General features: G+C 40.9%; 1 protein-coding gene across 3 annotated transcripts; it reads left to right on the top strand.

Moving 5' to 3' along the window:
• The first annotated feature begins 1,569 nt into the window (after nt 1-1,569).
• On the top strand, nt 1,570-15,838 carry LOC116452610 (protein-glutamine gamma-glutamyltransferase 6-like). 3 transcript variants are annotated; one of them, XM_032127233.1, is made up of 15 exons: nt 1,570-1,588; nt 1,803-2,005; nt 3,005-3,119; nt 5,041-5,214; nt 5,417-5,656; nt 9,348-9,466; nt 9,729-9,854; nt 10,008-10,188; nt 10,428-10,563; nt 10,938-11,041; nt 11,134-11,376; nt 12,038-12,355; nt 13,321-13,484; nt 14,152-14,276; nt 15,340-15,838. In XM_032127233.1, the coding sequence occupies exons 3-15, from the start codon at nt 3,113-3,115 to the stop codon at nt 15,488-15,490; spliced, it is 2,088 nt and encodes a 695-aa protein (XP_031983124.1). In that variant the 5' UTR covers nt 1,570-1,588; nt 1,803-2,005; nt 3,005-3,112; the 3' UTR covers nt 15,491-15,838. The 3 variants fall into 3 exon arrangements, with proteins under 3 accessions (XP_031983124.1, XP_031983123.1, XP_031983126.1); XM_032127232.1 differs by lacking the exon at nt 1,570-1,588 and having other exon boundaries at nt 1,619-2,005; XM_032127235.1 differs by lacking the exons at nt 1,570-1,588; nt 1,803-2,005 and adding an exon at nt 1,619-1,750.
• The last annotated feature ends 1,198 nt before the right edge of the window (nt 15,839-17,036 follow it).

The following is a 17,036-nucleotide window of genomic DNA, read 5'->3' on the forward strand; positions in this document are numbered from 1 at the left end:
GGGTAGCCCAGTGAATGACTTGGTTTATGGGCAATAACTGTGTAAGAGTATGTCAAGCTCTGACTGAAAATGACTGTGTAGGTAAAGTGGCTGGAAAGCCAAGCTGCTGCTCTATTGCAGTGCTGGGCCAGGAAGCAATAAAATCTTAACTCTGTGCCCCAACTTCCACCACACTACACAGGGTATTGTGACTTGTCACAGGGACTTCTCACTGTTGAGGAGTCCAAGGTCAGATTGGTTATAAAGTTCTTTTGTCCTTGTAGCCTGCAGAATTGCTTTAGAAGGGCACCTGCAGCCGCCTTGGTTTCCTGCTGCCAGTCACAGGATGTCAGTATTTTATGGACATAAAATGGGATGAGCTGCAGAGAGGCTGTGCAAGGCACCCATATTAGTATCTTCTCTTTTTTCCTGATGTTCCTCAAGGCTTGCCAGAGCCAAGAGTTCTCATTGTGTAAATCATGGATCCATAGAATGGCTTGGGTTGGAAGGGACCTCAAAGATAATCTAGTTCCAATCCCCCTGTTTTGGGCAGGGACACTTTTCATTAGACCAGGTTGCTCAGAGCCCCATCCAAGCCGGCCTTGAACACTTCCAGGGATGGGGCAGCCACAGCTTCTCTGGGCAACTTGTGCCAGGGCCTCAGCACCCTCACAGGGAAGAATTCTTTTCTAATATCCAATCTAAACCTACTCTGTGTCAGTTTGAAGCCATTTCCCCTTGTCCTGTCACTCCACACCCTTGTAAATAGTCTCTCTCCATCTTTCTTGTAGGCTCCCTTCAGATACTGGCGGGCCACAATTAAATCACCCAAAAGCCTTCTCTTTTCCAGGCTGAAGAAACACAGTTCCCTCAGACTTCCTCACAGGAGAGGGGCTCCATCCCTCTGATTGTCTTGGTGGCCTCCTCTGGGCTACAGTAAACCACAGTAGATTTCAAGCTCAAGCACAGCCTTGAGTTTAGAATGTAGATACACGCTTAATGACTTCTTTTTACATCTCTTGTGTGTGTGAAACACCCAGAGTGTGCTAAAGTCAAGTGAATTGCATGAGCAGAAACAGGAGAAACCTTTAAATCAGACCTTCCCCTGCAATACTCCATGCACATGAAGTTAATGTGTCTAACTAAAAGACAACTCCAATACAGACTCACAGAAGAGATTCTGAAATGGGGGGGGGGTTTTGTGGAATTTATGCTGCTTTCCTCTTTCTAGTAAAAAGTAGTAACAAGACAAAGATAAGGTGGATTTAGTTACCCTGGGCATATGAACAGTAGACAAAATTGTTAAGGAGATGAATGAAATCATAAAATTTTTCCCTGAAAGTTGGCAAATTGAAGGGCAATTCCAAGAATATGATACAAGGGGAAAAGAGGAACAAAGTCTTTTGAACCATTTTGGATGATGGGTGGGTGGAATGGAGTTAGGAAAAACACCTGTGACAACCTTCAGCCATTAGTCACTTAGGAACCATGACTGCTGCATTCCAAAGGGATTACAACAGCAGCTGCTGGTGCTTTGCTGTGGTGAAGGTGAGACTGGCAGGTACCAGTTTGGGATGCAGGCCAGTCTGAGAGAGGTTCTGGTGGCTCGGTGAGTACCACTGTGGGCGTGCCTTGCAGAGGTAAAGGAGGTGGTTGCAGCCAAGACAGAAAAAGTGTTCTGAGACTTAATTACGTATGTGAGGAGCAAGGAAGAAGAAAGGAAATAGTCAAATGCCAGTGGGAGCAATGTGTAACATCTGAGGCAATCACTGTAAGTACTGAACGCCTGAACTTAAGAACTGGTCGATGCGGTTTGTCACTAGGGCTGTGTGTGAAGATCAGGTAACATCAGAGGCTTGTGGCTCTTATGGTTTCCAAGGAATATGAATTAAGGAAAAGAGAAAAAAACCAACTGAAATAGCTCTGGAGAGCAATCAAACCCATTTGAGGTGATTCCTGGAACAAGTCTTGACAGCCTGAACATCCTGGAAACTTCCAAGGGAAGGAAGAACTGCTGAATTATAATGTAAGTGGAGATGTGCTGTGACAGATACTGCTGCCTAGTGGGAAAAGCTTCAGTGTTTTTCTTTGGGATAAGGCTGGCTGGCATGACTGTCATATTAGTAAGTGCTCTTAGTCTTTGTAGTACAAAAACAAAGTTTCTCAAAAAGGTACAAGAAGCCTTTGTAAAATCTACCTTAGAAACAGCTGCTGGAGCTTAACTTGCTGCTTTTTTAGTTTGTTTTTCTTTCACTGTAACTTAAAATTCAGACTAATTTATTTTTAAGTCTTTACTGAGTGCTAAAACATGATCACTGAGGCTGCAGAATCTTAAGGAGATAATCCTCTTCAAAACTACATAATTTTATTACTTGTACTCTTTTACAAAGTGATGGTACAAAACCAAAAATAAATACATTCATAAATCCAAAAAGAAATATAGTAAGGGTTTTTAAAACAGGCTTAAAGTTTGTGCTGACAAAAAGTACTCAAAGTTATTAGTTTGCAAGTTCTTTTTGAAATAAAACTTCTGGGAAATACTAATAGATGGAGCTAACTTAACAGGTAAACAGATATTTGTTTCTAGTGGGAGCTTATAATTTTATATGTCAGAGGGTAGTGGAGATAATATTAGACAAAAAAACCCCTCTGAAACCAACCCACAGCTGTTGGACAAACCCAGAAGTGATATTAACCAACATGGAAGTTAAGTCATGAGGAAATGCTCCTTTTTCCTTCAGACAGCTTTTACATCCCACCATGCTGCCCATTTCCTCATCCTTAAAGATAACTTATTCATGGCACACCTATTATCTTTGTAGGAAGTTCTTTTTGTCTTGGGATTCAGGAGCATGCATTTCCTCTGAGTAAATAATTTTGGTATCTCCTCCCATAATTACACCCACGTTGAGTAGGAACTCTGGCATTAGACAGACATATATTATAGGAACCAGTTAATTCGTTTGACAACTTTACAGGTATTAATAACAACTGCTAAGTACCTCTCCCTTCTCTCAAATTTCAGCTGACAGCACAAAAAGATTGCTGGGTTTGTTCTTTTTATGATTGATTTGACTTGGACATCCTTGAAGAACAAAGTGGAAGTTGTATGCAATTCTCATAAGCTGAGGGAATGGCAGGTGAGTTCTGCAAGTCATTTGTTTCCCTTCAGCAGGTACTTACTCAGGGCTGTTTCCTCAGGATTCATGCCCTGTAGGTATCTGCTCAGATTTCTTATCTGAAGGATATTTTACCTTGTAATTTGTTCTTGCACTTCCTTTTCAAAATTTTAATGTTGTTATTGTTAAGACTTGTTTGAGAGTAATTCTTGAGCTAAACAAAGGATATTGGGATAGGGAGGAGAAAAGAAATTTTCATTACTTCAAAAACCACCATTTTTAAAATGCTTTTTCAGAGATGTGTTATGATTGGTATTAAAAATTTTGTGTAATCCATTCTAATGGAGCTGTGAGCATGGAACCTATAGATGGGAATTCAAAGATGCATTAAAACCCTACCAAAGGAAAAGAGTAATGACAGTATCTCTGCTTTTTCAAGGTTAAAATGAAGATGATTATTGAGCTGGGCAATTGCAAAGCAGGGTTCTTCCTCATTTAATGGAAAAAACATTTACAAATCAGCTCTGCAGGGAGAGCAGCAGCTAACTGCAGTTCACTGTTGTCCCATTATTCATACTAAAAATTCTCCTTTTCAGTCCATCAGTACTTTCTCACACTACCTCTTTGTGGTCTTAAACTACCAAAAAAACCCCAGTTCTTGCTTGAATTTAATTATAACACTTTTTTTCATAAATTAGTTTTACTTTTATCGCTTCTTCAAGGATTAGGTGTAAATTGTGGTTTAATATGCACCTATATTGTTTCAGATCTGACTTAGTATTTCACTGATAAGCTCCATGGTGTGCCCTAGAAGCTTGTTTGAAGATCCCTACAATAATATTGCATAGGCATTAATCCATCCTTTCCATCCTATTCTTTTTGTTGTTATTATTGTTTTCCTTTGATTTCCCTTTAAAATGGTGGTGGTCATGTGCCCCCATCCTGTCCCCACTCCCCCCACCCCCAACCTCGTTGCATTTATGATACTGACATTAATAAAAATTACTTGGAGGAACCTTCACCAAGGTACTTGCCCTGAGCATTTGTCAAAACTTGAAACACAATGCTCCAGGTGTATTTTGTAGAGTCTCCCAGGGCAGATCCAAACACAGAAAGTGCTTCTCAGCATTCCCAAAGACAGCATAACTGCTCAGGTTTGAGCATGGCAACAGAACAGGGAAGGGAAAACAATCTTGCAAGGAAGATCATATACATATTTGCTTGTCATAAAGGTAGTTTAGCATTTGAGGTGTCAGGAACCACTTTATGGGGTTTAAACCACAGCCCATAAATAACAGCAAATGTGCAGGAGGACACGGTATGAGAGAACTCCAAGCACACTGCAGGTCAGAATTCTTCTGTGACATGAAGTTACTGCCTACTAGAACAGGAATGCCAGTGGTCCAGTTGTCACCTTGAACAGAGCTAGATCCAGACAGATTGATTTGTCAAAAGCTTCAGCATGTCCTCAAATACCTCTTGTTCACCCATATAAGACAGATGATCTCTCACTATGCATTTTTCCTTGCATCTAGGCCAAATGGCATCAGAATCTAAGCAGGAAAAGTAAGATGTCCTAATTGCCATTCCTGTGATCCTAAAAATATGTATGTTTAAAATGTAGAGGGGCTACAGGCCACTTTATTTGGTGCTGATTATGAAATGACACCAATTTGCCCCTGTAAATTTTTTTTTAAGTCCAGTGGTAAAACAGCATCCAGCACTGTACAGGAGTATGTAAGTACTCTGTAAGAGGGCTCTTTAACAAAACCCAAGGAAAGATTTCTATTACCGACCAATAGACTTAATTTAATGGGGCATCTGCTTTTTAGTTGTACTTCCTCCCACAAGAGGTAATTGCTCTTAGTAACCTCATCATGCCACTAAACAGCAAATGACCTCATGCCAGTTGCTTCTTTGTGACTTCTCTGGTGTTTTACAGATCTGACCCCAACACACATCAGCTGGCAGCCATCAGTGAATGCAGCCAACCACCACACCAATAGATATGCCAACACTGAGCTGACTGTGAGGCGAGGACAAGCCTTCAACATCACCCTGTACTTTAACAGACCAAGGCAGAATGGGGAGAGCCTAGGATTTGTCACTGAAATAGGTAACATTCCCATAGCTTAATCCATCGTCAGAGAATTATAATCTTTATTCCTTGCATTTGTCTCCTTATTCTATTTAGGGAGGCAATTTTTCTGCATGTATTTTTAGTGCTTCCCGCACCCCAGAATGCTCAGTTTCAAGTGTGAGGTTAATGTTGAAACCACACTCTGGAATGGAAACCAGTGACTCCTTCTTTCTGGCAGGGCCATCCCCCTCGGAATCTCATCGCACAAGGGCTGCATTTAACCTCTCTGAGGGAGGGGGCAGTGGCTGGAGTGCTGCCCAAGGACCCAGCGATTCTGGATCCATGAACTTTACAATAACCAGCCCAGCCAATGCTGTCATCGGGCGATACAACCTCACCCTCCGGGTCACCTCAGGGAACAAGATCTTCTCCAGATACCTGGGCCAGTTTGTGTTACTCTTCAACCCTTGGTGCCCAGGTAGGTGCCAATGCCTTTGCTGTCGAACACAACTGACCTTGTTGCTTTCCTACCTGCACAGAGCTGCTCCCTCAAGCTGTCTCTCTTTGGGTCACCAGCTGCTGCAATCTCAGCTGTGTGCTCAGAGATCTGGTTTCATTACACTAAAAAGCTGCTGCCACCACCCCACCTCCTTTTTACCCTAACAAAATGTGCTATGGGGTTATATCATAGACTCTTCAGAAACAAGCAGATCACTTTTTCTGTAGACAAGGGCTTCTCTGGGTAAACCGCTCCAGTGCATCACTGCCCTCTGGTAAAGAATTTCTTCCTAACAGCTAATCTCTCCTTTCTTAGGTTATAACAGTTCCCCCTTGTCCTATCACTCTCAGTCCATGTTGCTCTCTCCTCTTTTTATAAGCCCCTTTCAAGTACTGGAAAGCCTCAATGAGGTCTCCCTGGAGCCTTCTCTTCTCCAGGCAGAATACCCCCAGCTCTCCCAGCCAGTCTCCAGAGCAGAGGGCTCCAGACCTCGGAGTATCCCTGTGGCATCCTCTGGAGGCTCTAACAGGTCCACACCTTTCTTGTGCTGAGAAGCCCAGAACTGGATGCAGTGCTCCAGATGGTGTCTCATAAAGGCACAGTAGAGGGGGAGAATCCCCTCCCTCAACCTGCTGCCCACCCCTCTGGTGATGCAGCCCAGGATGTGGTTGGCCTTCTGGGCTACAAGCACACACTGCTGGCTCCTGTCCAATTCCCATATTTTTCATTTTGGGCTGAAAATGGACAACTCTTGTTGCTCCATGTTTTCATTTCTGCATTTCTTCTGCAACATCCTGAGACTGCAAATTTCTAACCTCATATTTTGCAACTTTGCAATAGTCTAGAAACCTGGGTTGGCCTGAAAACATGACACTCTAGAGTGAAGAGAACTCTAAGCCATCCCAGTGAGTAAACAACTTATATGAGAAAAGTAGCCACACTCATCCACTACTTTTTCCCTTGACCATATGTTAGTCAAGAGCCACTAAGGAATACGTCAATAGCCAAGATGAAAAAAGCTGCTAATTAGCCCAGCAAGTCCTGGAAGGCAGAAATAATTATACAAATATGTTCAGGAAACTCAGACCATCTCTGCATAGACAGTCCTGAGGGGAAAAACCTCCCCAGAAGCCCCTGAAAAATAATTTGTGTGTAACTTGTAATTGAGGGAAACCACACTGGAGGGACAGCAATATTTGACAGCTCCTGAACTGGAACACCAGCATAGCAATGGTACCCAAGAGACCAAACTCTTCTCAGATGAAAACTGAGAAAAACTAAGCTGTGCCCATTACAATTTTAAACTAATGATTTTGTGGAAGAGTCCTCCAGATTTACCAGATGATGCAATGACTACTAACAGATAAAAGGGAGTATCCTTAATGCTGAATGGAGGATGCTGCTGAATAAGTTCTGCAGAGTTGGAATAGCTCCCTGATCCTGAAAAACAGGAACAGATTCAGTTTGAGGGTATGTTCCCACTACTGTAAGTGTCATAGCAGAAGGGAAATAGGAAATTTATTTTCTGGGCAAAGGATAAATGGCAAATCTGGTCTGTAGATAGGGTACCAGGTGGGAGGTTGGGCTTTAAGCTGGGGAATACAGAAATTAGTTCATCAACTGTAATAACAGAAAAGAACTACTTATAAGAAAACAGTCAGGACCAGAGAAAGGAAAAGCACTGGATTGGACAAAAGCTACTAGAGAGTGGATCCTTAAGTGTCATCTGAAAAAACACTCAGGTCAAATAGTTCATCACTGACTTTGACATGCTGACATTAAACAGCATTGTCCATGAACAGATGGGCTGGGACAACACACAGAAATAACTGGCTGACCTTAGAGACTGGAGAAGGTGAGAAGAAATAAGATATAGTAATAGGAAATAGAAGACCATACCTCTAGGGAGAAATAACAATGATTTCAGTGACAGACTTATCATCTGGAAATCATGAGGAATGCAAAAGCCCTTGTTAATCAAAGAACAAGAACCAATGTGAAATGGCCCTGAAAAAGGAAAATGCAATCTTAAGCTGTGTAAGAGAAAACAGTTAGTCAGATTTAAATGTTAATGCCTTTGGATGAGATGACAAAAATTAAAACATGTTCAGTGAAGGGTTACTAGTATAAATGAACACATGAAAAACCTTTTGGACCAAAAAAAAAATATTCTAGTTTAGCAAGCTATAAAGGTTTATTGAGAGTACATAAACCTTAGAAAAAAGGAAATGTTCTTCAGCTGATTATACAAGGACATTTAGATTGCTCCGAATAATCAACTCACAGGGCTAGAAGAATCTTAGAAAGTCATCTAGTCTCACACCAGGGCTCTAAGGCAGGTTCAGTTCAGCACTTAGGTCATTCCTGACAGGTCTTGAATTCCTTCTTAATGACCAGCCATTAGGGAAGCTCCAGTACCTCCCCTGGCAATTCCCTCCAATTAAACACAAGCCATTCTATTAGAACTTTATCCTATTAACTAACCAAATCTTTCCTGCTTTGACTGTAGCATATAATTCCTCATCATACACATGACAGACACCAAGAATAGATTTTATTTCCCCCTGCCCCATTCTCTTCACAAGAATTTCTGGAATTGATTACAATGCTTGCCCCATTCCTCACCCCCATTTTTTCCCTACTTAAAATAATTCTGAGTTAATTCATACTTCAGATTTTCAGGAATGCTGAGCATTCTCAGTGCTCCTCCCATTCTTTCCAACTGGCCCACACCTCGAAGTGCAGCCCCTGAAACTGCACACAGGTCTCCATGTCCATGCTACCCCAAAACCTCAGGAATCAACAATGATATTATTTTTGAAAAGTGTGGACAACAACCACAAAAATAGATTTTTATCACATGATACAATTTTAAAAATAAATTGCAATCTTTTTATTTGCAGGAAGGGAAGGATGGGAAGTTCCTATAGGAAGGTAAAGAAGTTGATTCAATAAAATAGAAAAACTGATCTTTTTGTATGTATTTCCTGAAATCCTGAACCTTTCAGAAAATATTTTTAAACATTATGGAATTAAAAGCAAAGCTAAGCAGATATTGCTATCTAAAGAGTGACCAACCTAAACCTCTGTGGGAACCAATGCTTTCATAGCAGCTACAAACTGTGCCATAAACTTGGAAAAACAATGAGGAACAATGAAATCCAAGTGAATGGCTGAGCAGGTTATCCCAGTAACATTCCTGATAGAACTCTGGATCAGTCAAGCAAAAGTCTTCATTTAGGAATCTTAAAACAAGGCAAATACATCTGGAAAAGAGAGAAAAATGCCATCTGTGTGGCTCCTTTCAAATATCTGTTCCACTTCTAACTACCCTGAGAAGACAGAAAAATGTGGTGAGCTAGCCTGGACTTTTCTCCACCTTCCTCACAAAAACACAATGTGCAGATAGGGGACATTTAGATAATGCACAAGGATATCCTAAAAGTAGGGGAAAAAAGTTAAGTAATATAATATGGATCCTTCTTTCATCCCCCCACACCTCCCCTGGCCATATACAATAACAGACATTATCACTGAACTGTACCTGTTCATGGAGCTGTAACAATTCTATTTTGCAAATAGAAGTTTTCTCCTTGCTAAATCAAGACAAAAATGTTTCTGAAACGTTGCTGGTATTCCCAGCTTTAAGTCTGCCCAACTTGGTTTTCAGGTGATGATGTCTACATGTCCAACGAAAATGAGAGACAAGAATATGTTCTAAATGAAAATGGAATAATCTTTGTGGGCAATGCAAGGTACATTGAAGCAAGAGGGTGGTATTATGGACAGGTAAGTCACAAGGAATTCATCTGGACTCTCATTCTGCCTCCAATAGCATTTCTCTTATCATTATTTGCTGTTAATATAACGACTGTACAAATCTGGGTAGCCTTACTTGTGGTTTGCTCACAGTGTGTCTAACAGTGTGCCCCACTGTCCCTATCACCTCCGTGCTGGAATATCTCAGAAAGGAGGAACTGCAGTAGAAAATCCTTTAATTCTGTTTGTGAAACCACCCATTTTCTTAAAAAATTATCTTGTCTGATCACAGTTTCAAGATCTTCTAAATATCTGCCTCACCATGCTTGATCTGAGCCTGTACTATCGTCAGGACCCAGCCATGGATGTGTCACGAAGAGGAGATCCTAAATATGTGGGCCGAGTAATCAGTTCTATGGTAAGAAATGGACAACTTAACCCAAATCCCACATAAGAAAGCAGAAAGCACCACTGAGACTCAGCCACCTGCATCCTAAGCAATATAATAAACTAGATATAGTGCATTACACACAATTAATTTCGTGCATTCTGTCCATTGGCTCCTTTTTAGATCAATGGAAATGATAACGACAATGGAGTTCTCCTGGGAAAGTGGCAAGGAAGTTTCCACTCGCATGAGAACCCATCCAGATGGGATGGCAGCGTGGTGATCCTCAAGAAATGGCGTCAGGACAACTACAGGCCTGTTCAGTATGGCCAGTGCTGGGTTTTTGCAGGTGTGATGTGTACAGGTAAGCTGTAAGAACACAGGACTGGGGTGAAATGGAGGCATCCGTGACCTCCGGTTTTATCAAAACCACAAAGCAATAATTTCTACAAGAGGAACAGTGCTGTGAAGACCACTAATGCTGAAGAATCACAAAATATTTAGACACTTTGTTTCTCAGATATTTGTAATCATTGAACTAAGGCTGTGTGGGTTCTGTTGCATTTCTTGCTCGTTTGGTTTTTTTTATAAAATATATTTCAGTTTTGAGGTGCTTGGGGATTCCAACTCGTTTGGTTTCAAATTTTAACTCTGCCCATGACGTGGATAGAAACCTGAGTATCGACAAGTACTATGACAGCTCTGGAAGGAGTCTTAATATCAGCAAGGATTCCACATGGTAAATATAATTTCTTCCATCTCACCAACAACAATAGAGAGGATTTAGGAGACTTAAAAACATGAACACTAGTAGTACAAAAGCAACTGAGTGGGCAAAATGTAACACAACCATCTAAATTAATACTGCAGACATCCATTTGGGAAAAAACCAACCAAACAACATACTTCATGATGTTCTCCCTCCCTGCCCTGAGGTCCATACCTCAAAAGCAGGCAGTAAATCTGTCCTTTGAAAAAGGTACTGTAACTTGACAGTTTGTGTCTCAGTTTAGAGTTTAGAAAAATTTGTTAAAAATTCACTACACTTCTCCAATTGGAAGTTTGCATGACTCTGTATTACTGTGCTTTTTAGACATTGTTCTTTGTCTCCAGGGATTATCATGTCTGGAATGAAAGCTGGTTCATTCGCCCAGACCTGGGAAGATCATATAGTGGGTGGCAGGTTTTAGATGCAACTCCACAAGAACAGAGCAGAGGTAACAGCATAAGCTCTCAGCCTGACTTAAGAGTCCTTCTCCAAACTGAGCACAACTAATAAAGTATAACCTTTTTTTTTTTCACATTTTAGGAATTTTTCAGTGTGGCCCTGCATCTGTCTTAGCCATCAAAGAAGGTGAAGTAGACCTGGATTACGACACCTTGTTTGTGTACTCAGAGGTGAACGCCGACTGCAACAGATGGATTGTATACAATGATGGAACTAAGAAAAGAGTTTATTGTGATACTGAAATCATTGGCAGGTCCATCAGCACCAAAGCTGTGGGCAGCAATGGCCGTGTGGATGTCACTGCTAACTACAAATATCCAGAAGGTAAAGGAATTATCACAAATTATCTCCTATTACTGCCTACTGAATCCTTGGTGCTGGGAAGCTAGAATGGGTAACCTGCTTTGTTTGAGCATCTCTCCCCTGCCTTTAGAAGGTATTTCTGCCAGTGTTCTCAGACTACTTTCTTAATACAGTGCGTGTTATATTTCTGGTTTGTGCATTTAGTAGCTTCCTTATTAAGGGAAAATACAAAATATACTTTAGTCCCTTACACAGAAGTGTAAAATTTAATGCATACACAAAACAGGGCTATAAAATACATTTTACTACCCAAGGCAGACAAATCCTCAGGGTTTCACTCCTCAGTGTTTTAGTGCAACCATATTTAATACAGAGGCTGGCTGTTGTCAGATAAGCAGAGTAGCACTTAGCACACAACTGCATGTTCTGACCAGAGAAAAAGAAATCTCACATCCTAAACAAATACAAATGCATCATATTTCATTTTAGTGATTTATTCACCTCGTAACCGTATATCCCTTGTGAAAAATCTGAATGGAGGCTTAATGAAGATATGGGGAGCTTTTAAGTACTGCATATTTCTGAGTGATGCTGTTACCCTGTATTGGTCTGAAAGCCTTTACACAGAGGAAGTGCATTTGCAACAAAAGTAGAATTTTACTTGGTTCTCTGCTTCCACCAGGTTCTTCCGAGGAAAGACGAGTTTATAAAAAGGCCTTGGCTAAGATACTTGGAACAAGTGTCACAGAAGGACGCACAGACTCCCCCGAGGGAAGACCTTCAGAGACAATGAGAAACCCTGGGATCGCTGGGAAATTCAAGCTGGCCGAACCTCCAGTTTTTGGCAAAGACATTAACCTAATCCTGGTCCTCAGCAACCTCTCCTCTGACCGCAAGAGCGTGAGGGTGGACATGAGTGCCTCAACCATCCTGTACACAAGGAGAGCAGTGGCAGAGATCCTGAAGGCAGCCACTTCTGTGGAGCTTGGTCCTAAACAAGGTAACTTTTAATGTCCCTAAGGAGCCAATATAGCTCTCTTCCTAGCCTCATGAAGGAAGAAACATCAGTATCATACCTATATCAGCTTTGTAGTGCATCTACTCATTCCACCTCTTCATAGCATGGTTTATGAGTACATTTTCCATTATTTTTTTCCCTCTGAAAACTTTTACTAGTTCAAGCATTAATTGGATGTCTCATGAAATGTTACATAGAAGGCTACACTTATGTTATAGTTCCAGAAGCAGCACTATACATATGTGTATGTGTCATGGTTTCTATATGTATATATATATGTGCGTGTGTGTGGTGATTATTACACAGGAACACATCTTACTCTTAACAAATACAGAAAATTTGATGCGTGCCTTCTGGCACTCAACAGGCAACACATGAAAAGAAATCAGCTAGGAAAAAGTTTAAAAGTTAAAGTGAAACTCTGTCTCTCTTTTGAAGAGTCAAGACTATTGAAATTATTATAGAGATCTTTTTCATCCCCAGGGGCTACAAAGATAAACATTTTTTCCATACACAGCAGAAAAGTTGTAGGACTACAATGAGCAGCTGACCAGGTCACTTGAAAAGGATCTCTGTGAAACTTGACCCAAACTTTCTTCTCGACTGAGGTAAAATAAAGAGGATATAAGGACGGAATAGATTAAAATGGTTATACCTCTAATCATTAGAAATACAAAGGGTCAGGAATCCAGTGAAATGCAGATGAGCAAACTCCCTCAGTTTCAGGCCAAAATCCTCTATTCAAAACTGTAAGGGTCAAATGGGTTAAAGTAGAAAAAGGTCACCAGAAGAGGGAAATACACAACCAGTCTCACAAGAAGGAAATATAAACAAATTCCACTGCCATCATTTTTCTCTTCAGTAATTAATAAAACCCCTCACTATAACTCTTTTCCGTAGCTTTCTTTGAAAATATAATGGTTCCTAAATATATGTCTGAATTCCAGGGAAGCAAATCCGGGTAAAGATCCCTTATACTCATTATGGAAGATATCTGACTACTGACAAAAGGATCCAAGTCACTGCTTTGTGCGAAGTCATGCGCACACACGGGCTGAGGCTGCTGGTGGAGAAGACAATCATTTTAGAGGACACAAACATCATCATTAAGGTGAACAATTTTCTCCCTGATGTTCTGAACAGACACTACAAGATCTGGAGCTCAGATCTTAAGATGAGAATCTGGGGATAAATGCATTACTTTTAGGCTGCCATTTCAGATGTTGTTCCAAAATTCTGCCTGCTTAAATTGAGAAAGTAGGGACATGAGAGGCCAGTTCTGAACCTTGGCCTGAATCTGCCCCATTTTTCAGAACAGCTCTGTTACCTTCTTTTTTTCCCAGTCACAAGCCACTGCCTTATATTCCACAGTACTTGTTTTCATTCCAAGTATTGGCAAGTGTTTGTGTTGTCCTTAAAGAACTTTGCCAAAATACAGATTTAAACCCTTAACTCTAACCAGTGCTAGAGCCAGTTCATACTGTTTTAGCACTTTAATCCTAATCAATGATATGCCAAAAAAAGAAAAAAACTACTCAGCAACCCAAAGATCAGACAGGTTTCATGGGACATGTCTGTGTAGCCAGGGCTCTGTTTCACTGAAATTATGCACAAAATACTGCAGACAGCTTGACAGCACTATTTAGCTAAGCCACATCCAGCTTCAAACATTAGGAAAGCTAATGTTTGTCAGCTAAATGCCACTTGCAGCTCCACAGAATTCTGACTCCAGGAAAGTGTAAACCAGTGAATGACCAGGAATGTGTTTTGTCCTTCAGATCCCTCGGAGGGTTGTAGTGAACAAAGCTGTGTCTCTGGAGATCTCCTACGCCAACCCCCTCCCGGAGCCTGTGAGCCGCTGCGTCCTGCTGGTGACTTTGATGAACCAACAGGTCAAGATAAAGTAAGTAGAAGCTGCAGCATTTACTCCCTGCTTCCAACATGACCAACAGCATGTCTAACTTCTCAAACAGAAAGAAAAAAATCACACTTGAATTGTCTTTTTTTATATTTTCTATTTCTGAAAACAAAAATGCCACCAAACATACATACGATTTCTTAATCATGTGGTGTTTTTTCCATATAGTACTTCTTTAACAACTCAAACCTGCTAACATTCTTCTTTTCTGGGAAAGCAAATGCACATGTCAAATTATTTTGCCTCTCTGCAGTTTATTCTACAGTTTGGCTTTCTCTTTCTATTTTCATATACAATACCCTGACACCACAAAAAGATAACTAGGCTAAAGCAAACAAGTCAGACACTCCCCTTGGTTCAGCCCAAACAAAAAGTTGCTCTGTTGTCCTTTAAAGCAGGAGAAAATCATGCCTTTTCAAAACATAAAAGCAAAATCTTCTGTTATTTTTTCTCTTTTCCTCTGGACTCTGCTGCTTTATGGATCAGCTCAGTTTTGAGCACTAGTTTGTATTTCCTAAAAGCGTCTTTTATTGTAAGACAGCCTGACTTGCTTTGGCTGTGGAACTATTTGGACATAATAATCCATAAAAACAAGGAAAACATTATTCCAGTAAAAGACAAAGCCAATTTAGGCCAAAAGGAGATACAAGCCAAAGCACAATGGCCATTAGAAAAATCATTATTGCCAAAAGGGATATGAACCAAGCAGGCATTGGACAGAGCGCTGATCTTTGACATCAGAGTTTTTCTATTGTGAGTTTGTGTTGACTATCCAAATTTGCATCCAGCCCTAAGATGGAACTGTGACATAGCACCTCTCTTTTCCATAATTCCATTTGAGAGTAAAGGAAGATGGTACTGTCCTTTCTCATTTCTTAGCCTACACAATGCCTCAAACCCTAAGTAATTCTCAAAACCCAAGGCTGGATCTCAAATAACTGTTGGGGCTTTAGATATCCTGCAGTTCTGTTTCTTGGGAATCTCACAAAAGACAATGCAAGCCTGAACTACATTCTTTTTTTTCTTTTTCTGTTCTTATGTTTTTCAGTTTGGCACGACTGGCACCGAGGGAGAGATCAAAAATTTATTTTGAATTCACACCTCGGAGGGCTGGGCCCTTACAGCTGCAAGTAGACTTCTCTTGTGACAAATTTTCACACGTTAAGGGATTTGTAACAATTGCCGTAGCACCTGCATAATGTGATGGAATCAACCTTCCATTTCAGCATAAACACAGCAAGATACTCTCCTCTGTACAGGAACAGTGATGACAGAAAGGAAATTTGCACAAAAATTGGTGACCTCTTACATTGCAATAGAATCAAGTCTGCTTTCATAGTGCTTAATTATTTAGTCTCTAATTGTATTTCTCTTCCCCACATTGACTAAAGAAAAAAACGAAGCCCCTTCTTTGTAGAAATAGTTTCACTGTTTTCAAATCTCATTCTGCTAAGCTCCAAGTTTTGACTCTTCCCTCATCATTAATACAATCTCTTTTCGACCACATTCTAATTGTCAGCAATAAATAAAAATCATTCTCAACTGTATTGTTTTGTAATGATTTATACATTCCATGGGAGTATTACAAGAAATCACAAGACTAAGGCAAAGTTCTTTTTTCTTCATTTCACAAGCCACTAACCTAGAAGAGTGGAACATTTCCTGCATTGTTTACCTAATTTCTGTATTTTGTGACACCTGTAGTTCCATGAATGGGGAGGAAAAAAGTTTAGGAAGGCTGGGAATAGTAATGCTTGGGGTCCATGGCAGTATTTCTGTAGCCTGTGGGCACAGGCCTGTCACAGAGTGGAGAACACATGTACATATTCAAAACAGCAACTTAATTCTTATGCAGCCTGACAGAGTCCCAGGCACCACGGGGAGAGTTTTGCAATAGTGTGGCAGCCCAGCAACACAGGGTAAGTAGCTCTTTTTGCTCACCACTGTAAGGTCACTGAAGACGAGGAATACGTTTTGCCTTCAAACCTTCCCTGTGTGGTTCACTCAGGGCAGCCCTGACCCCACACCTGTCAGTGTCTGCAGACAGAAGCCCCTTTTGTGGGTTCCCAATCCCAACATTTCCAGGTACCAGGTCTCCCCTGAAACCCACTTGCAAGTAGCTGTAAGGATTCCCTGCTCCTGCAGCCGCTCCAGCACTGCTGTGACAGTGACTGACCAGGCACAGGAGCTGCCAGGTCACCCTCAGAGCAGGATGTGGGGCAATCGTGGTGTGCAAACAGCTCTGCCAAGCCTGAACATTTATATTTGCTGTGTGACTTACGAAAAGTTTAAAGCAGAATTAATAAGCTGAAAATTCTGAACCACAGAGCTGTCAGGAGTTATGGATATGGGCATTTTTGTGTGACAGGTGATAGTATTTCAGAGCCTGAGGGGTCCAGATATAATCACAGATTTTTACAGCAAAAAACCACAAAAGAAACCATAAAAAAACACTTTAGATTCCTTTTTTAAAAAACGTATTTAAACTGCAGGCAATTAATTTGCCTTTCTGGTTCCCAGCAATCTTGATATGAAAGTGGAAACAAAACAGAAAACAGAACTGAAAAAAAGACCCAAGGCAGAAGGTAGAGGTGAGGAAAATAAGAGATCATCCCTTTTCCTGACACACCTCACTCCTCATTACAGTCCACTGGAAGTCCAGAGCAGTCTGCAACCTACTCTTGGGACAAATTGGCAGGACATGTTTTTAGATAAGCTATGACACACGATGAGGGAGGAGAGGGC

The sequence above is a fragment of the Corvus moneduloides genome, chromosome 17 (assembly GCF_009650955.1).
Source record: "Corvus moneduloides isolate bCorMon1 chromosome 17, bCorMon1.pri, whole genome shotgun sequence".
Classification (NCBI taxonomy): Eukaryota; Metazoa; Chordata; class Aves; order Passeriformes; family Corvidae; genus Corvus; species Corvus moneduloides.

Coding starts and splice junctions, on each gene's coding strand:
- LOC116452610 (XM_032127233.1), top strand. Junction 5,215..5,416: donor AGGATTTGTCACTGAAATAG/GTAACATTCCCA, acceptor TCTTTCTGGCAG/GGCCATCCCCCTCGGAATCT. Junction 9,467..9,728: donor GAGGGTGGTATTATGGACAG/GTAAGTCACAAG, acceptor GTCTGATCACAG/TTTCAAGATCTTCTAAATAT.